Below are 22,019 nucleotides of genomic sequence, written 5' to 3'. Positions count from 1 at the left end.
CCAGTGTTTTGTTTTATTTACTGAGATCTAGAAATATATTTTCCATCGAGTCATGCAGTGCATTGCTGGCAAGCCAAATAGAACACATTCACCTCTAAGCTAAATCCTTCTTAAGAGTTTCAGTCAACTTTTTTTCCCAAGTCGAGAGATGATGGAGATAAGATGTAATAAGCCAACTTACTCAGATCCAGCAAAGTCTAAACATGTCCAGTAATAGTCATTTCATTTGGAGGTCTTTCATTTTTGTCTATTGTAAATAAGAAAGACTTTCCCAAGTTCTCCTTTTCCTGACTACTTAAGCTAGAAGAACCTTTCAAGAATTGACCTGACAGAGAAGCAGAACCTGAGCTTCCAAGTGTCAACTTTTGCTTATCATGACAATGTAATTAGGCCCTTGTCACTTGAGAGCAACAGGAGAACATTCCTCAATTCCTGGGATTGAGACCAATTAACTGTTAATATTGTGTCTGCTGTTTGTGTGTGCTGAGTGCCTCTTTCAGACATCTTGGTCAATTCCCTAGGAAATGGGCCAGAACATCATATAATTTCATCCTACTATATTTGATAAATTTCTCAGAGTCTTTTACTGTCTGGAATCACACCAGAAAGCCCAATAGCATTACTTAGTAATAAGGACTTTTTTCTTCTTTCAGGTTTTTATATGTTTATTTTCTTAGGTAGAGCTCATTCTAAGGTGAATAAATAGCAAGCTATACTATTTAACTTCTTGTATGAGAAAACGAGGTATGCCAGTGGCCTCTCTCTTCCTCCTTTGCCTTCAGTGGATGTAAAATATGCCCCAGGAATCTAAAAATGGAAGCTGTCTTTATTACAGCCATGCCTGGAAGCAGAGAAATCATTAGACATGGTGTCAATGTTGCCATTAGAAATCTTACTCTTCTGGTGTTTAATGACAGTCCCTGAAAGTTTGCTTCTGGCAAAAACCTGACCCCCAAAGTCTCAGCTGGGAAACAGATTATAAAAATGAATTTTCAAACAACCTGTCCAGCTGTGCTTTTTGGTTATCTTTATAAACTGAAAAGCAGCTTCTATGACAGGATTCAATTCCATTAGAGATTATGCTATAAATAATACTGCTGAATTATTTTCAATATTCAATTTAAAGTAACGGCTCAGTAACCCAGTGACTTTTAGAAAATAGAACTCTTCACAAGAAAAATTCTACCTGGTCAGAAATTAGGTATGCATGTGTACCAGGTACCTCATAGAGAGAATACCTTGGGATCATGTATTTACTCAAAAGCCAAAATTTTGTACATGTATAATGTCCCTCCATTACAAAATAATAAAATCCTTTTACCATAGCAGTAAAGAAAATTGAGATCCCAATTGCTAGATGACTTAACCCAATCCCTCAGCCAGTGAGCCAAAAGATCCAGAAACCAGAGACATATCCCTAAAGTGGCTGATTTTGTAAGTAGGGCAGACACATCCATATACATTCCCTTTCTATGCTCTCCTGGCTTGTAAGAACTCCCTGAAGTCCATTTCTATCTATACACTCTCGTCCTCTAGAAAGACTTCTCACTTGCATTTGACATTCTGTCCAGTCTTCCCAAATAAAAGTTTTCTCAAACTGTACTTGTATATTTCCAAGAGCAGGGAATCAAATTTCTGGGTAATAGAAATGCCAACCTTCATTTGCATGTCTAAAAGCCACTCGTTCCCATAAAACTAAGTTCTTCTATGTGACTATTGAACATTTGCAGGTGCAATTTTCAAGTGACTGAGACGAGGCGGCTGCAAATGTGGCCCTTGAAGTAAAAGATAATCAAAATAAATCAAATGATCATCATCAAATTAGTAAAACTGAAAGTGAAAGCAGAAGATGCGGTAATGAGCGAGCCCCTCTCACATGAAGTGTTCATCATGAATCTTATAAGAAGCTGAATCGAAAATGATAATGAACATTGTGCAAACTGTCTTTAAAAGCTTGATCTTCTTGTTTGGCTATCACTGTGCATCTGGCATAAGAGGGTCCCAGGTGTCCGAGCCTAGAGGCTGCATTGTCTTTGAGCCTCTTTTCCTTCTGATCTGTCACCAAATTATGCAGTTTCTTTTGTGGAAATCTATCATGGATTATTCCTTCCCTTGTACCATTCAGGATTCTTTGTTTGCAAGCAATAAACACCGATTCTGGCTACTGTAATCAGAAAAGAATCTACTGCAGGGAAGAGTAATAGCTCTCAGAAAAGAAGCAAAAAGGCAGCCCCAGGAATCTGTGTTAGGAATAAACAGGGGATTTCAACAGGGCTTTGCTGTTGGAAAGAACAGGTGCCAATAGACATACACCCTTCTGTCTCCCTCCTAAAGGATCATATCCTAGGGAAAGAGTGTCTGGCTGACCTCGCTTCCCATGTCCCCATTCTGTTTGGCAGAGGAGGATGAGACATCTTGATTAACAAGATGGTATCTGATGGAGGAGTGGTAGCTCCTTAAGCAACATCAGGATACTATTACCAGTGAAAATGAGAATGGGTGCTGGGCAACCCAAATCAGCATATGTCTACTATATTCCTCTCAGATAGGTTCTTGTTTCCTCAGGTCTGTATGTCTCTATTTTAACTTAATCATTAGGGAAATGAAATTGCAGATTAATGTAATTTATGGTATAGTCTTTCACTGATGTATGAATCTGCCTTGGAAAATCCTGACCAACGGACATATGCAGTCTTTCAGTATATTCTCAGGCACAGGGCACTTATTACCTGATAAAGCAGTCTGTTATTCAGATTTTGGAAAATTTTCCTCTTCTAGAGCTAAAATCATTCATTCCATTGCTCAAAAGACAGTGAGGGCCCAGAAGACTTCAGCCATACTTCTGGTGCTGACACAGCACTGGCAGATCTGATAGTCTGATGCAACTTTGGCCTGTCAATCCTAATTCTACACATCACTTCTAGCTCTAGATTTCACAACCACAGAGAGTGAATCCAATAGCCCAGTGAAGTCTAGGTGCACGTAAACAAATAGCAGCCAGCTGGAAACTATAATGGAAGAAGTTCTGATTCATCATAATTCCCTCAAATATAAAATAGTTTAAAAAGTACTTAACATAAAATTTGTAGGTTGAACGTGAAGACAACTATAAAAATTTACTAAGGGCCATAAAAGATGACTGGAATAAATGGAGAGACATAACATATTTCTGGGTGGGAAGACTCAACATTGTAAAAATAACGCTTCTCAAATTAATCTAAAAATTTAATGCAACCACAATTATAATCTCAGTTATTTTCTGCTTGAAACCTAACAAAGTTATTTTCAAGTCCATCTGGAATAATAAATATGTGAGTACAGCAAAGAAGCTCTTGAAAGTGGGGAAGGAAGGGTGAGGGATTGATCTAGACATTAAAATGAACAATGAAGCTGAAATGATTAAAACAGTGCAGACCAAAATTTCACTGGTACAATAGAAAACCCAGAACATACGTATGCATATATTACCTACAGACGTGGACATTAAGCTATAAATACATCGGTTATGGTTGAAAGGTATTAGGACAAATGGAAGGTGTCTTCTAGGAAGATAATCAAGTTCCTGCTATATCCTGTATTACATATTAAAACAAATTCCAGCTGGATTCCAGTGCAAAAACAAAACTATTAAAAGTATGCATTATCATTGATAAACACTTAGGCTTTTTATGCAAAAATCAATAAAATCTTGGGTTTTCTAAAGAGGAGATAAAATTAACTGCATAAAGCTGAAAGTGTCCATACTATCCTTTTCCCTTACTAAGCCAATAAAATAAAACATATTTAAGAGATAAAACCACAAATTGGAGAATATTTATAGCTTACATGACAGTCAAGAGATTAAATTTTTTTAATAAATAAAAAGCTTTTAAAATTCAATGTGACAAACATAAGCATCTCAGTAGAAAAAGGACTAAGGACAGAAACAGGTAATTTACCAAAGGATAAATATAAATAACAAATGACATGTGACTAAAATGCTTTCATCAGTACAAATATAATAAATGTAAATCACAATGAAATGGAAATTGATTATCATATTAACAGGGGTGAGTAAGATTTAGGGTGGCAAAGATGTGAGCAAATGAGCTCTCTTTCATTGTTTGTGGAAGTATAAAGGGTCACAAATTTTCTGGAGGATAATTCGGGCAAATTTTTCCAAGACGTTAAAATGTTAGCTTTCTTATTAACCCAGCAATAGAGATGCATACATCAATCTATAAGGATTACCATTGTAATCATATTAATAACTGAAAACTATAAATAATCAGAGGGAGGGTAGAATAAATTATGGCAAGTTGATATGATATTATACTAGGCAGCCATTAAATAATACACTAGAATAATGTCACAAAAAACAGTCACCATAAATTCTTGAGTGAAAAAAGCAAGTTACTTAAAATTTAAGAAGTATAATTATATTCATGTATGCATGTATATATTTAATTAAGTGTACATATATGCATATAATCAGATGTACTCAGACAAATATTAATAGGTAGTTATTAATAGGTAGTGAGAAGGTATTTCCTTCTGTGAATTTACACTTCCTAAATTTTCTATAATGTTTATACATTACTTTGGTAGTAAGAAAAAATAAAAAGGATATATCTAAAAATAGATGTATTTTTTTTTTTAAAGCAACAGAAATCTCTTTTTCAAATGAAATCTTACCTGAAAACCCAATTCATGGAACCAATAAAAAGGGACAGTGTAGGAGTGGCAAGATTTGCTCACTTGGTGGGCATCCTTGAGCACCATTTTGAAATGTCAGGGCTGGGGGAATTCTGCTGAGGAGCAATGCAGGTACACACCATCCCTAGGGCCTACATGATGTGTTGTTCATGAACACAGACAGGCCCCATGATTGCTGGTCACCTCCATAGTTACTCATAAATTGTTTAATAGCTTAGTCCACTTAGTTCCTTATATTCATTGTCATATGTCCATTTGTTAAGCACTTTTTGAAAAGTTTTCTAGATTTTAGCTTTGCAATATCTAGGTTAGTTATGGATTCGAACTAAAAGGATTTCATCATTACCAGAAATACCTGTAGATAATTATGATTTGGTGCTACTTCCTCAGATTTCATCGAAGGTTGATATGAGAGATGATTTCATGAAGATTATATCTCCATCTTCCCTGAAACTGTTATTAAATATGTTGCCCACTACAGTGCTCAAAGTTCCCTTATACAAGGATACATATGGTAAATTTCCCTAAAATTTTTATATCAGAAAAGAAATTTGCCCATTTTTATAAATAAGTATGATTTCCTTTTACAATGCCGTATTATTCCCATATAACTAATCATGTTTCCCTTTTGGCTTTGGCTGCCAGAAAGCTCAGAGCTATATTTATTGCCAAACCACAGCAATGAACAGCTGTCTAATTTTACAGAAAAGCTCTATCCCAAAGCACTTGAGTATTTACTCGCAACTAAACGGTCCCATGGTATGCATGGCTCATGTTATGAGTTGTCTCAAATCCAATTTGGAGATAGGCGAGGATTAATAATAAACATACAAATAAACGCATAAGTAATTTAGACCAAGCAGCCTTGGTATTTGGCAGTAGAAAATGCTTACACCTAGAGTTTGGTTTGTATCAAATGCCTACCGGGCACATTGCTTTATCTGAAGTACCGTTCTCAAATGAGCGTGGCCCTTGGTACAGCCGTGGACTTTTTGGTCTTTCTGCCACTGAGGTCCACTCCTACATTCACCCATCCCATGATGCTGGCTCCCTAGAGGGCGTCTGCGTGGCATCCAATAAGGACGTCAGGTTGAAAAGTTTGGCAAGAGAGCAAGGTACAGATAAACTAGCAATTTATACATGGACTGTAACCTTTACCTAGTTAATAAAACAGGATCTTGCTGAAATGGACAATTTTCACACATAAAAATAAATAATTTTTAGGTATTGGGGTGTGTGTGTGTGTGTGTGTGTGTGTGTGTGTGTGTTTAAGTGTGTTTATTATAATGTTCAATGGTAGAGTTAAAAATACCAGGTGAGTTAAGATACTTCTTTACCTTTCTAGAAGGTCAAATATTATTCTTACTGTGAACATTACTTCCATTATTTTATAAATGTTGAGTGCTGAAAAGGGAGTTTGGAGGAAAGGGAACCAAAATTATTTTGAATGGCTGATACAATCTTTTTACTTTCATTATTTCATTTAAGGGACACTATTGTTCTCTTTTTCTGAAATGATGAAGCTCTTCAGCAGGCTTCCTAATAACAAGGGAAGGCACTAACATAACAGACATTGTGTTGCAATGATTTGGATACAAGCACCCCTTAGGGTGCACTCTGGTATAGTAGCCTTGATATAGCAACCTAAGAACTGGCAAGAGCTTTCTGCGTCAGCAACAGATAGCTTCGAAGCCTGTGGGAATTGCTTGACCCCTGTGACTCTGCAGTAGGACAGGTTATCATTACGAGAAAGACTTGCCATGCTTTTCACAGGAGAACCCAAACCAGCTATGAGCAAGTGGACCAGGCAGGCTCCTGAGACCTCGAATATCTTTCTCCTCATGAGGGCTTGCCTGATAGTCCACAGATGTAGTTTCATTCAAGGCAGCAGTGCTTTGTCCTCAAGAGCCCAGCTCTGGAATCAGGTCTAGTTTTCAATCCCAGCTCCACCTCTTACTGTGGGCTGAATAACCTGGGTGTAGGCCCTAACTTTGAGTCTTTCTGTGAATTAATAAGAAAGGCGGTCAGCCAGCACTTGGCTCATGGTACACCGTCAATATATGTCAGCTTCTATTATTATTATTTAGACTTAAAGTACCATCTAACAAAATGCAAATACCCAGAGAGGCATACCTTGTTATCAGTTAAAACCTGGAGGGCGGGGGAGCAGAGTCTCACCACTCGAATGTCAATTAGGATGGCAGTAGGACTGAAACCTGGGAGAAGCAGGGAACTAGGCCAAAGGAGAGAAACAGCTTTGACATTTTGCTCAGAACCTCAGTGATTCTTCTACACGGAGAAGCACCCAGTCGTTGCAGCTATCCAAGCGCAAATCCTCGCTGTTGCAGAAAGGCAATCTAAGTGCTGAAGCCAGATCACAGGACTCGTGGCCCTCAGGCCGTTAAGGGCTGCTTCTTTCTCTGTGGACAGCCAACCTCAGAGATTCTAGATATAGACTTTCTATGGGAAGATAGGAAACTGTGGCGCCGCCGCATTAGCTCTTGTTTCTTGTATGCAAGGGTTCTCAACACTGATGTGTGTGGAAATGTGCACACCCCAGGGGGGCTGCTGCCCTGGGTACTTGCCCTTAGCAGCCAATGGAAAACTACCACCCTTTTCTGCAAAGCAGCTGTGCGCCTCTTCGCACTCGGAGTAGACTTCCATTTGTGGAGTCATCTCTCCCCCCTATAAATCAGCTATTTGTTGATTTTAACGTTCCCCTTCTGACCAGCAAGGAGAGAAGAGGAAATGTCATTTTGGTGACTTTCCATTAAGCTGTTGCATACAAAATGGATGAGTGATCTTTTTTGTTTGTTTGTTTCTCTGATTCAGACACAGACTGCCATCTAAAAGAGAGTCCATTTCATCTCCTGCTGCGTCGGGGGTGTGTGTGTGTGGGGGGGGTCCTCCTGGGAGCACACATGCATCTCACACACCCACATGCGCTGGGCCCAATGAAGCACTGACCTGTCAGGCCGGCGGCCTCCGCAGACAGGAAGGCGCTCCAAGACAGGAGGAAAAACAGGCCGGTTTCCAGCAGCGGGAACTCACAGAGTTTGGTAAATTTGGTCAAGTGACAAAGACATGTTAAGGGAAACAACAAATGCTGTTACAGCTAAATCTCCTCCTTGGCTGAGGAAAACGAATCTGGTTGAGATAGTTCGGAGTAAGAGAACTGATTTTCAGCGCGGACTGGGAGGCCGTCCCTCTCACTGGGACTGCTGAGAAGGAAGGCCAGCATGCCTTCCATGCTTCCTGGGGAGCTGAACCCTCCAGTTAAATGCAAACTTGTGTTCAGATTTAGAAAAGGCGTCCTACTAAGTAAGAAGCTAAAATCAGCTAACTGTGGGCACAATACCTCTTGCATTTGACCTTGGCCCTTGGGCTGTGGCCCTCAGGGTACAGCAGCAGATCAGGGAAAACAAAGCCCCAGACAGCAAGGCTTGGAGATGTGCTGTAAGTGTGTCAGCACCAAAGGAGGCCGCTGCTCCCTGGGGAGTGATAGTCTGTGGACAGATCACCTTAAAGACTCCTCTCTTGGGGATGGAAACAGAACCAGGAGGAACATTTGTGTTCACTGACAGGGAAGCTACCTGTGCCATCTTAGGATAAGTAGGATAGAGGAAAAGGTATATTATTTCTGGGTCCGGCAGCCCTTTGGCAGGCAACAGTTTATTTTGGCTGGGATGACACTTGGTCAATGCCTATAAATTGCCATAGAGCAAAAGCAGACTGATCCAAATCATGCAGAGAATGGGTTATGAGAAGATGATTAGGAATATGTGATTGATGGAAAAGGGTTACACTGCAACTGTACCCACAGTTATGGAAAAAAAAAAAAAACAGTCCTGACAAATAGGGAGATGTTATGTTGCTTTTTCATGCTTCAGGACAAAAATATAAAGAGATTCTACATTAAGAGATGCTTAGCAGTAGGACAGGGAAGCAAAAAGCATGATCCCTGAGGTGTAAGATCAAGGTCTGAGTCTTGGCTCTACTAGTCACTGGCTGTGTGATTTCTGAGCAATATGTTAACCTCTCTGAGCCTCATTTCTATCCTATGTGAACTGTCAATGAGAATAATACCTACTCACACAAGTGTGGAGAATAAAATGAGATGAAGAATATTTAAAATGTTTTGCAAAATTTTAGAAAGCACAAAATGCCAAGAGGCAGAATGACAACAAGGTCAGGAATGTAGTCTCTGGAAACCAACTCTATTTCACTGTATCAGCTTCAGCGTGTCCCTTGACCAATTTGTGCCTTGGTTTCCCTATCCACAAATGGAGATTATCATGCAACCTACCACCTAGGTATATAAACCAGTTATTACGTGTTAAGCACTCAAAAGAGTGCAGATATGCAATGAGGAATATGTAGGTTTTTCTATTAGTGTGATTTAAATTTGTTTTGTGAAATGTTTTTCCAGGCTATAGATTCAGGAAGCATCTGGAAGCAATTCTTTATCTGGGAGAAAACAAAGGTTACCCTTTGACCCTTTCAGCATTCCCCCTTATTAATTGAAGGGCAGCCTTTGTCTTTAGAGGGGTTTGTTCTCTGAATTCCGTCTTCTACTTTGCTGTGGAGGAGGCTTAGGCCACTTCCAGTACCAGAATATCAAGTGGACATAGGACATTTATCTCTTTCAAACTTCTCCAGAAAGTAGTTTAGTTCTGGGTCAAGATCCAAGCTTGCATAAAGCCCAGGGGTTTTATGAGAAACATCGCCTCATTATGGACAAGGTATCAAGGCTCATTGTGGAAGAGGGAATGACTGTGCACCTGTCTCCTTTGCAGCCTGAGCTTGTGCAGGCAAGGCCCTCAGGGGCTGCATGACAGATCCTCCTGCTGAGACTGAGCCCCTGTCTTCTATCTCTCCACCACTTTTTCAGATCTGATCCAGTCTCAGGGCAGACTTCTAATCTCGAGGAATTTCTCCCTTTTCCTTACCAACTCCTTTACTTATGTATCCATACACTCCCTTCACATAAAGCAGAGAAGTGTTCCAATTTCTGTTTTTCCATATAGTGCAGGCTCTGGAGCCAAAAAGTGTGGGTTTAAATCCCAGCCCTGAAATGTCTCAGCTGTATGGCTTTAGACAAGTTGTTTAACCTTTATGTGTCAGTTTCTTTAGCTGTAAAATTGAGATAATAACAGTATCTTCTTCCCAGTGTTTTTATAAAGCTATATGAGAAAATACATCAGCAAAATGCTAATGACAAAGCCTGGCAAATGTTATAGTAATAGTAATTGTGTTGGCTATTACTGATACGTGATCCAGAGTATCTACTTAACCTCCTCGAGCCTCAGTTTCCTCATGTGTAGAGTGAGGATAATAATAGCCTATCTTACAGGGTTGATTCAAATGAGGAGATACATATAAAGGTTTGGCACATTTTAGACATTCACAAAATGTTGCTATTATCATCACCATTACTTATGCAAAACAACATGTGGTCTCCATCATAATTCCACTTAATAATCAAGAGGCAATAGAGATCAGTGATCAAAAGTATGGTCTGTCTCTTGGTTTCAATCTCCGGGTTTGAATTTTGGCTTTAATAAATATAAGCTGTATGATTCTGGCTAATACCTTACTGTTTCTAAGTTTCAGTATCCAACAAAAATAATATTTGCGCGATATGGTCATTGTGAGGGTCAATGAAGTATAACATGTAAAACAAATAGAGGCCTTGCATATGATAAGTACTGATATTAGTCATTAGATTATTAATCATTATTTTTATTAGAGATCAGCCCTGCCTTTTCTGAGTTACTTTATTTCTTTATCAAAGGAGTTGATACTCTCTACGGTTTCTAGGACCTTTGAGTCTTCTCCTTCAGTCATTAAGTCCTAGAGACGCTTCTAAACATTAGTCTTCTTGATGTTTCTTCCATGGTTCATCACAGTTTCTCTTGATTCTATACTGTTTTGACTCATCCTATGAACCAGTTCCTCATTTATTGTTTAAAAATAGGACCTTCAGTATGTCACTCTCCTGAGCAGAAACCTTTAGTAGCTAATTGCAGACTACAGACAGAAGCTCAGATTCCTTTGAGTAACACTCCAAGTGACTCCACAGTGTGAGTCCAACCCCCCTGTGTCTCCTCATCTTCCACTGCTTACTAGCCTGAGGCCTCTGGTCCTCTCAGTCCCATCCCCACATTTCAATGGATGCTGGTTTTCCCCTGAATCACTTATCACATAGCCTTTATCTATATCTTACCTATATTTCAGGCCAAGCCTACATCCTTCTCTGCATGTAAATATTGCTTTTCAAATTATTTTTCAGAATCATAAGGCTGGTCAAGAGTCTACTGAACTATTTCAGAAACAATGGACTCATCCACATTTGAATTTTTAGAGTCCTAGTAAGTTGGCTGTGGCTTTGGCATACAGCTTCTATGCAACTCTTCTTGTAGAGCTTGTCTTTCCAAGTTTGTTACTAATTGAAGGCAGAGTCCATGTTTTATTCGTCTTTTGACTCATGTTAGAAACCCTTAGTAGAACCTAGCATTTCAGTAACTGCTCAGTGAATAGAGATTCACTGAGTCAGTCCCCAAGAAAAAGTACCCAACATTTTACTTTCTTTGCTAGATTCCTGATGCATCTTGCACCCTTCTTCTTTCTTTTTTTCCCCAAGGTCTTTTGTCCTTGATTCTTTGTTCTGCCTCTTTTTATGGCCTCTGTTAAGCCCTCACACTTGACATTGGCTTTCTGGCTTTTTTCTTCAACTCTTACTTCTGCCCCACCCAACTGCTCTAACTGAACACATCACTAGACCAGCTTCATTCCCTGGCTCAAATTCTCTAGGAACTCTGTCCATTCCTCCATGACACTACTGCAAAAGAGGGAATGAGATGACACAACTGCCCAGATATGGCAAATATATCATTTCTGCTCTGCTTGCACATCCCCTTCTGTAAAATCACTAAGGACGTTTGTTTAAACCCACAGTGAACTTAAGCTCGACCAGTCCTGTGAGATAGTGACTGAAAGAAGTTTGAAAAGGAAGAAAAGACTACCCAGTTAATCACTCCCAGTCCAGCCTGTCTTGTTTTTGACCTTGGATCTTCTGTTCTTCCTCTTGGCTCTGATATAGCCAATCCTGATGTCGCATGCCCACCTATTTTCCTACACGGCAGTTTTTTAAGTCTGTTGCTATATTGAGGTCAGAAAGTATCAGTAATGCTAGAATAGGACTTGGATAAGAAAAGATTATGGTCCCCTCTGCCGCTGGTCCTAATCTATGCCTCACAGATTGAGAACAAAGATGGCCTCAGTGGCTTGAAAACTCAGATGACTCCAGTGGCATGTATCACGCTTGAACTAGACCATCTAGCCATTTGGCCTAGAGGTTGACCATCCTCAGAACATTCAAGGCACACTGACAGCTCATAACAGTTGCCCATCTTTCCACACACACATTCAAAGGATATCAGTGCAGTGACAACAGCATACGCAGATCCCATTGCAAACGAGCCGGCGAAGATCCCCAGGAAGTTCCCCACGGACTGGAAAAATGCTGCAGCATCAAATGCATTTGGATTTTCCTTGGGGCTGTAAATGGATATAGAACTGGAAAGAAAAGAGGGTGAAGGTTAGTCAGTGACTTCTCCCTTATGGTCCAAATACAGAAGTAAGAAGTTAGCACCCACATTTGAGGAGGGTACCTTCTCCCATGAGGTTAGGTGCTGGTTGGAAGAGTTCAGGAGACACGGATGAGGACAGGGAGAAATAGAGAAAGCAGAGAGCTTTCCCTTTCCTTAAAGACCAATCCCATGGTATCCATGTATTGCTGCCAGTCAGTAAACATTTTTATATTGGAAGGGTCATAAAGAATATTGTTTCTGAGCAAACTAGGCATTAAAACATGGTAGGTGTACAAGGAATCTGCTGAGGAGATAGATAACTGTGAATTATTTAGTGGCCATATGTCTTCAGTGCTGTTATATATTCACAAATGCTCCTGATAAAAAGTGCACTTTTATGGCCTGTGCACAAATGGGCAATACAAATCACAGCATGCACAAAATATTCTGCTGTGATCTTGTCATAAAGCACAAAGCATTTCTCCTCTCCAGTGTAACCCTTCAGAAACAGAACCCAGACGATGCTTAGAGCATCACAGTATTAACCCCTGGGGAGAGACAAAACCCTCATTTTCCCACCGAAACAAATGGCAGCAGCTGCCTGAGGTCATGTTTTATACCCCAATTCTGGTGGCTGCCAACAGATTTATTTCCATAGAGAAAAATCAATCCACCAATAGGCAGTCTGTTCACTTAAGTATTTTTGAGGATGCCACATTTGCTATTTTTTTTTTTTTTTTTTTTAACCAGGACCTCAGATCCTAGAGTGTTATTATGAAGGACAAGGTGCGTCCTATTTTAGGAAATATGAACTCTATATTGTAACATTAAAATGAACAGATGTGCTAAAACCAGTAGCTTTGGGGAGACAAATGAAGTAATATTTCATTTTTTTAATAGTTTTTATTTTAATTATGAGGTCTTTAAAACTAATCAGGAAAATCAAGAGTTTTGTAATAGGCTCTGGAAGGGTCTTTGTAGCAGTACAGAGAGCAAAATGTACACTAGGCACACTGACTTGGGATTAGATTGGATTTGATAGAGAGGTAACCGAATCTTATATGGTTTCGATGATTAGACCATGTTAACTCTCTGATTTGACTTTCCATATCTAGAGACGAGTTATGGGGGTAGGGGAGATTCCAGTTCCTCTACAGGAAGATGTGTGGCTTTAAAAAGGTAGTTTTGAATGTTCTTAGTTTTTCCCCTGGATGTCTATAAACCTTTAAAGTAGGCCAAACCCTTCCTTCTACTTTGATCATGTAATTGGATAAGGAAGATGAATGTGGATCTCAAATGGAGCCCTTGAAATGTATGTAAGGAAAGGATTGCCTTTGAAGTGTTTTCTTTTTTGTAAAGTGTAGTATTTTGCAGAAAAAAAATGGAAAAGCAAACTCATTTAGCTCTTTTGTATCTGACAGTCCTGAGTTTGGGTATGTAACCCCAAGGCCATTACGAAACTTGGTGTCCAATGCTGCAAAGCTGGATGTGTGAGTTGATATTCACCAGCAGATTTCTTCAATCCAGTGAAGGAACATAGTGATGAGAAAACATTCTATTCGCATTCTGCTTTTCAAACAAAGAGTTTTGCATAGTCACACAGCTCTGAGAATAATTCTGTTAATTCCTGCAGGCTACCAATAGATCTGATCCATAGGACAGCTACCTCTTCATCCCCATGTCTACCTCTGCACTCCAGAAAGTATTTTCTCTGTCCTTACACTTCTTGACCTTGGAGTATCATCATCACATCATTTAGCCATATCACTATGTAATGTTACTTCCATTATTAATGTAATGTTTTTCTTTAAATCAACTCATTTTTATTCAAATGCAAGAGATTTTATTAAAGAATATTTATGAAGTCATAGGTTTGATGTGCTAATTTTCTTTCTTCTTAATACCTATGAGATTATGTAACTATTACATTTGATGAAAAGTTCACCTGTGTGTCACCTACAATCATCTGAGTAACTGCACTAATTCTCAGTCTGCCTTCTGGGAGACATTCTCTTCCTGGGCTCTGATCCCCACCCAGCAGGGTACACACAAACTTCATATACTTCTTCCCTGTGGTGCTTGATTTAATTTAAGGGAAAAGCTTAACTTCCCTTGACTTATGAAGACTTGTATGTTGAATTTGCTGCCCCTAAAGCTCTCCAGGATGTATGCACTGGGTACACACTAAGGGCCTGGTTGTACATTAGGAGTAGGGTGTTGGGGGTCAGGCAGGAAAGGCATAGAGAAGTGAAGCAGAATTTGAGTCAAGAAACATTTTGTTGTAGGCACAGGGGCCTAAGATGTAGATGACAACTAGCTCTAGTCATGGTGCTAAGTGTGATTTTTTTTGAGAGATAGATACACTTCATGGTGCAAATGAGGCAAGAGTCATTATTTTAGATGAGAGGAGATGGCATTTGAGCAGGGAAGCAAGTCAACAGACAGTGATGGGAAGAGGGTATTTCAGGCAGCAGAAAGAGTGCAAGCAAAGGCAAGAAGGCAGATGAGTTGAGGGCCCTTTAAAGCAGAACTATATCGTTATGGCTGGAACACAGGGGCCACGTATATGGGCATCGATGGAGTCTGACATAGGTAGGTGGCATCACTCAGCTTTAAATTTCATGTTAAACACATACAAAAGTCCAAAAGTCCTCACATTTACACAACATTTTGTCCCCTTTAGGCCTGCATTATAACTTCATTTGATCCTATAACATTTCTGCCAATTGAACTGGGCACGTATTTTTATCCCTACTTTTCTTTCTTTACTCTCTCTCTCTCTCTCTCTCTTTTTTTTTTTTTTTTAAATAAAACAAAGAAACTAAGGGTTAGAGAACACAGAGCTATGGAGTTCAAAATGCAGATTTTTGGTCTCTTCCTTCAGAAAGTGATCTTGTTGGGAGAAAAACAGGAAAAACAGGAACCCAAATCAGGTTAGCTGATTGAGTGCTATGCTGATTGTAAATGCAGAAGCTCAGGTACCAGAACATTTAATTTCACCCCTGGATGGACTTGGACAGCACCTTCCTGTGTCCCACTGTATGGGACGACAGCACCCTTTCCCCCACCTCACTATATGGTGAGACTCTGGGCTTCTCATGGGAATCTGCTTTCAGAACTGGCTCCTGGACCTGAGCTTTGCTGGGCCTGGCTAGGGTCTTGTTCTTCTTCATATGCCTGGACACAGACTGGTGCCTGACATGTGGCAGTCCAAATAAAGGCTAATGGAAATAAATGCAGGATGACTGGAAAGTAGAAAAGAAAGAAAGAAGAAATACAGGAAGGAAGGATGTCTACAAAAGCTAGTCTTGGAATGAATCATCATCTACAAGATTTCCTTTATTAAGCAATGACTTTATATATTTACACTGTGGGTGCTTTTAAGTTCATCAATCCAAACTGAAGATGACACTTGAGACTCTTAACTGGAGCTTCAGAGATCTAACCCTTATTGGCTCTATGGCCTTGGGCAAGTTATTTCATCATGCTCAGACTCAGTTTCAAAGTCTGTAAAATGGAAACGTTAATAGTACTTACCTCCCAGAAATGCACGGGAATGTGAGGTACATTTAAAACCTGTATATTTATCTTGTGGACTGTAGGGCCATTTACTGAGTGCTAATTATGTGCATGAAAAATATACACTCACTGAATGCTGATGATCATCACCACCACCACCGCCATTCTGCTGAGAACTTCCATAAGCCCCACATGACAGAGAACAGAGTGCTGTGGCTGAGCCAGGCCCCAGCTCCAACTACACAGAGATGGGGTGTGGCTTCCCTTCTGGTACATCAGGCTTCTGGGTTGCTGCAAGGAACTAGTCACTTTTGCATAGGAATAGAAGGGTCTCTGGGGAGGACACCGCCATTGAAGTGAGGCTAAACAACTGTTGTGTTTATCGCAGAGCTCTTCACTCCACAGATCCACAAAGAAAGGAGTGTCCTCTGCAGTCTGGCTAGGGATCTGTCTCAGGACAGGAATAGGCGAGGAGACTGAGCTTGAGTTGCATCATCCTAGTTAAGTGGCACCCATACTGGATGTTCTGTAGACAAAGCCCTCTGGCTTCTGGTGAGGAGTGAGGTAAAGAAAGCAGGTTAAGAAAAGTCAGGCAGATTGTATCTCTCCCGACCTGCCATGATTTTAAGAAGGTGTTCCTCTGGGCTCTAAATCCTGGTGAAGGAGGCATCTCTTTGGGCTCTGGTTTTCAGTTGCAACACTAAGCCTCTGGACTATGGGGCAGCAGCTGCAGAGGGTGCTTTCTAGAAACAAACAAGGGTTTGGGTATATAGATTTTTCCAACTTCAACCCAAGAGAGGAAGAAATAGCATGTCCCAGCAGTTGCAGCCCTTTGGACTTAAAAAGAAAACATTTCCTCCTCTGCACGCCCTGCACTGAGGGACATGATTGGACCTATTCGTGGATGCAAACATTGGAAGGGAGAGAAGAGAAGAAGAATTAGACTTTCTGCTAATCTGTGTGGTGCTTGTTCTCTGGGGTACTACTCTGAAAAGGCATTGTTTATAACACAAGCTGGTAAAGATGGATCTACAGTCCCCATATTTCTGGAAAGAATATTTGAGATAGATGAAACCAATATCCTTGAAAATGATATGAGCAGAAATACATAGTGGTGTTTAAATATTCATCTCATAAATTGGAAATAAGTCCAGGTTATTGATTCATTCTATTCAGGAATAGATTATTCAGCAAAAACGAGTTTGATGATAGTATATTGTATCCGTTCTCAGAAATAAATGTGTGCAGCATCTTTTATTCAAAAATTTTGAAATGGATGAAATATCCTAAATTCCTTTGATGAAAGCAACATGAATAAGGATCATGTTGCTCGCTGTACCATTTAAGATTCACAGACAGGATCACAACTCTGGTGTTTCTCAACAACCCATTATTTAATCTTTATGATGTTCCTTCAGGGAACTTACCTGGCAGCTTAGGTAGTATTAAGAGCATAGAATCTGAATCTGGGTTCAAATCTCAGTTCTGCCACTTACTGCCTGTGTGGCCTTGAACCAGTTACTTAATTTATATGTACTTCAGTTTCCTATAAATTGAGGATGATAACACTAGTAACTATCACATAAGTTGCTACAAGGATTCAATGGATTAATGTTTATAAAGCACTTGAAATGGCACCTGTAACAGGTGCATTTCTTAAGTAAATCATCCTTTTCCAAAGAACCTGTTCTTCCTCCTCCTCCTTCTCCTTCTTTTCTCTCTCTCTTTCTCTCTTTTGAACTGAGAGTTTGGTTTAAGTATCTCAAACTAGATGTCCAGTCAGCACCTCAACTGAAAGAGAACTGAGATGTCATCACCTGTCTCCCTTATACCCTGACTGGACTGGCCCCTGGTCTAGGATCATGGAGTGTCTGGGACCATTTGATCTCACTTATTGTTTTTTGTGGAATGGTGTATGATACCGATGCTCAATAGATGTTGGCGGTGAAGAAGAAGAAGGAGAGGGCAAGAAGAAGTACCGGACGAAAAAGAGAAGAAGGTATTGCAATTATGCTGAAAGTAAAAATGATACGATGCAGGGAAAGTGTTTTATAAACAGTACCACCATTACTTCCACCAATGTCATCCCCTCCATGACTCATGACTCTGGCCTTTTCTCACTTTGGATCCTACCCAGTCTTTTCTCTCCTGGTTCTTAAAATCTTTCTCAAGATCACCTGGATTTTAACACCTTCCACTTTGTTATTTTTCACTGCTATGGCTAAAATATTTTGCCTCACACTTATTCACTTAAACTACCCAACAACGTCCAGCTCCTGGGCCGCTATTCTCTCCCTGGCCCTCCCAGCGCCCATGGTCCAGTCTCCATCCTGGGTGCCCGACTGGGACACCCTGCTTCTCCTAGCCCCCAGTATACTTTCAGTTATTTTGTCAACAAAAAATCAGTGTCACTCGAAAACTTTCAAAAGGAAAATATTAAGCAACACATCGTATCCCTTTCAGAATATTTATTAATATAATCATTAAGGAAAAAAACGAGAAAATGACTACTATATCCAAAGAGTACAAAAGAACCTATCACTTTCTCTGCCAAAACTTTAATCCCTAACAAAAAATTTCTAGCTGCTGACACCAGTTTATTATAGAATTCCTGATTAGTTGGGATATATATATTAAGTAGTTTATTTTTTTTCCAATTACTGCTTCTAGCTGTACTATATCAAATCCTTCTTTGTGTGGGTATGTAGTTCCATTAATGATGCCTTAGCAAAATTCCATTATTCAAGTCCTTTCAGTTATTAAGACTTGGTATAGTCTAGCTTAAAACCTAAATCTTCAAAGCAGAATTCTTCTTCCCCCTGCAGGTTCTAGAGCAGCAGGCAGGATGACTTGGGAAGAGTGGCAGAAGAGGTGTTCCTCCAACCCTCTTCTGGGCACCAGTGTCTTCTGGTATTGGAGGCACAGTGGAGGGATGGAGGAACACGCTTGTTCCTGCTCAGTCTCTGTGTCAGAGACCTCTGCTGACAGGAAGCACCTCTATTTTGCTGAGAATCCTCTCACAGGGACTGATCTTCCATCTGCCCTGCCAGGTATGTACATACCCAGCCCTTTTCTGTGCCTTGGATCTGGGGTCATTCGGGCAGCGTCATGACTCTCACCCTTCTTTTGACCTTCAGTCCCCTTGATTGGGCCGTGGGCCACTGTGCCAGGTGGATTCACCTTGGCTACCTCCTAAACACACCAAATCAGGGAGCATCAGTCCTGCTGACACAGACCATTCCAGCTGATTTCGTTCAGAGAACTCTCGGCCAGTCCCCACATTCTTGTGTACTCCCACTCCAAGAAACTACATCCAAGAACTTCCTTCCTTTACTGTTTTCAGAGGGCCTTAGCCCATCTAAAGTTTTCTCCACTTGGGAATAAGCTGGCAAGGCCTCTTCTTGCAGGTAGCCTCAGCCTATTGGGTGATTTCTTCCAGTGCAGTCTCTTCCACTTGACTTAGGATAGAGGAAGCACCCTGATAAACAGAAGGCACAACAACTTCACACCTCAAACACTATATAGTCTCTCCAAGGGAGACCCCACCCTTCCTCACTCCTTTTATATACCAATTTGAGGCAAAAAAGATGGTGGGGAGGTTGAAGGAAATTAGGCTAGTTCTGCTGCCAATTAAGCTAGTTGGAGGTAGGGCCTTAACTGCTGGGGAAAGCTGCTGCTTTTTAAATTTTTATTTATTTATTTATTTATCTTTTTAAAAGATTTTATTTATTTGACACAGAGGGTGATCACAAGTAGGTAGAGAGGCAGAAAGAGAGGGAGAAGCAGGCTCCTCGCTGAGCAGAGAGCCCAATGTAGGCCTTGATCCCAGGACCGGAAGACAGAGGCTTAACCCCCTGAGCCACCCAGGTACCCAAGCTGCTGCTCCTTTTAGTGTGAAGCCATTTATCAGCTTTTGTTTCCTGCTTTGCTCCCCAAACCCAGCTTGGCAAATAGGAAAAGGCCCACAGGACAACACAGCTTGTGAAGTTTATGTCAGGGTGCTTCTAGTTTTTTTTTTTTTTTTCTCCCTATCTAGAGCTGCTTTGTCATTCTGCTCTTAAAGATATATTTTTTTTAAAAGATACATTTTTAAGGAGATACTCAATATAGAAGGGCAATGAAAATTTGTAAAATCTCTGGCCCTGAGTGTCACAGGTAAGAAACAAAGTAGAAGAAAACTAATTACAGTACTATTTTGTGTTTAAAAGTTTTTGGTCCAAAAAAAACAAAACAAAACAAAAAAAACACAAAAAAAAATGAGTGGATCCTTATCTATTATTTATCTTTTAATAACTGTACCAACCTGCCCTTTCTCAAGAAGTTGCTTAATTATGAATAAGGAATTGATTTTTATGGGGCCAAGAATTGTGTGTACACACTGGAATTCATTCTGGCATCTGCATGCTCATTATTCTGGTTTATGTCCTGCCAAAGGCCAATGAAGCTCTGTCAAGAGGACCCGCTGTAAAACATAATGACTTCAGGAATTGGGGGCATTCCAGGCACCCTGGGAGGTTAGAAGAGCTGCCTCTTAATAATAAAAGGTTCTGGCCAGAGGTTTGCTGAGCTTGAGTTAGAACCATCAGGTTTCACCTTCCCAAGGGCCAAAAACCCTGCAGGGTGGAAAGCCGTGTTTGCAGAGGGCACATTAATAACTCTTTCAGCTTCTGGAGGACCATTTAGTTAATGACTTTGCTCCCTGAGAATCCAAATTCATACCAAGGTGTGATTTTCCAAATCCTTGACAAATATCATTTTGCCATTTTGACATCAGGCACAAAAGAAAAAGACAAGGGGAATTCTGTGGGAAGTATGGGTGGGTCTGTCATAGCTGCCCCAAGAACTATACAGTCTCATGCTAAATTTACTGTTTCACTCCATCAACAAAGACATATTAATCACCTACTATGTGGACGTAGGTGCCTAGAACTAGAACTAGAATTAGAACTAGAACTAGAACTAGTGCCTAGAACTAGGAACTAAAGATCTAGCAGGGAAAACAACAAAGCTTCTTGCCTCATGTTTCTTATATTCCAGTGGAGAAACAAAAAAACAAAAACAAAACATGAAAAACAGCTAAGCAGATAAGTATATGATTTAATGACAGAAGTTGAAAAGAAACATTAAAGCATCATGAAGGGTTGGGATAGACAGTTAGAGGGAAACTGCTATAATTAGGGTGGTCAGAAAAGGCTTTTCTGAGAAAGAATTTTGATTCAGTCCTGAATCAAAAGAACTGCAGAGAGCTTTCGATCCTGAAGCGGAGCTTGCTCAGTGGGTCTGAGTTGCTGCAAGGAGGCAATGTGACTGGAGGGAAATGAGCAAGGGGAGAACAGTGGGAGACAGGGTTGGAGGTGGGGCTGGGGCCAGGTCTAATGGAAGCTCTTAGGCCATTTTTAGGTCTTAGGATAGTCCAGGGATGAAAGGGCAGACATTGGAGGGCTTGTGGTTGGGGAAAGCTGTAGTATGGAATATTTCCTATGAAGTCTATGTCAATAACAGTAGAAGATGTTGGATAGGAGATAGCATGGTCCCACTGTATGTATTTCTCAATGGCTGGGGCAGACCAGGCCTCTCTCCACCCGTCTAGATGCCATTATCGGAACGAGAACTGACAAGCCACAGGAGACCACAGGAGAAGGAGTACGGTGTTGAAAAGGAAGATAGAAGGAAGGGGAAGAGTTTAAAGGATAGATGAATTTAGTAGAAACAGTTTCAGTGAGCATTTGCAATGTAGTTATGCAGAGGAAGGACTGGCCTCATTTGGGGGGTTTCCAGAGGCAAGATAAAATCCAAAAGTAAAAACATCATAGGAAGAAAGATTTCAGCTTTATCTTTGATTTCAAAATTTCTTAATTTTTAGATCTAACACAAAAGGAAATGGACTCTAAGAAAGGGAAGTGAGTTCTCTGTCATTGGAGATACTTAAGCATAGAATGAAAAAGTTACTTTCCAGAGTGCTATGGAGAAGATCCAAGCACTGCATGGAGGATAATGTGGTCACTAGGGACCTCTCATTCCAAGAGTTATTGATTCACTACCTGTTTTCCAACTTCCCCTAGGAGTACCAGGAGAGGGATATAGGGTGCTAGGCTTTCTGTGCTAACCCAAATCCGACCATTGGAAATGGCTGAGCACTTAGTAAGAAGCAGTACTGTCCTGCAACGGGGACACAATGAAGGCACTGATGATTTAGGCTGGAGCTGGGCTGAT

General features: G+C 40.4%; 1 protein-coding gene across 4 annotated transcripts in view; it reads right to left on the bottom strand.

Annotated features, from left to right (window-relative positions):
* The window catches only part of SLC9A9 (solute carrier family 9 member A9), a 675,208-nt gene that overhangs the window by 287,995 nt on the left and 365,194 nt on the right, over nucleotides 1-22,019 (bottom strand). For all 4 annotated transcript variants that reach the window (XM_032346649.1, XM_032346639.1, XM_032346659.1 and 1 more), the window contains exons 7-8: nucleotides 12,135-12,273; nucleotides 7,663-7,768 (exon numbers count right to left, since the gene is read on the bottom strand). In XM_032346649.1, the coding sequence (XP_032202540.1) occupies nucleotides 7,663-7,768; nucleotides 12,135-12,273 (245 nt within the window). The remainder of the gene's footprint in view (nucleotides 1-7,662; nucleotides 7,769-12,134; nucleotides 12,274-22,019) is intronic.

The sequence above is a fragment of the Mustela erminea genome, chromosome 1 (genome assembly GCF_009829155.1).
Source record: "Mustela erminea isolate mMusErm1 chromosome 1, mMusErm1.Pri, whole genome shotgun sequence".
NCBI classification, from domain to species: Eukaryota; Metazoa; Chordata; class Mammalia; order Carnivora; family Mustelidae; genus Mustela; species Mustela erminea.
This window is presented reverse-complemented; position numbering and strand designations above follow the sequence as displayed.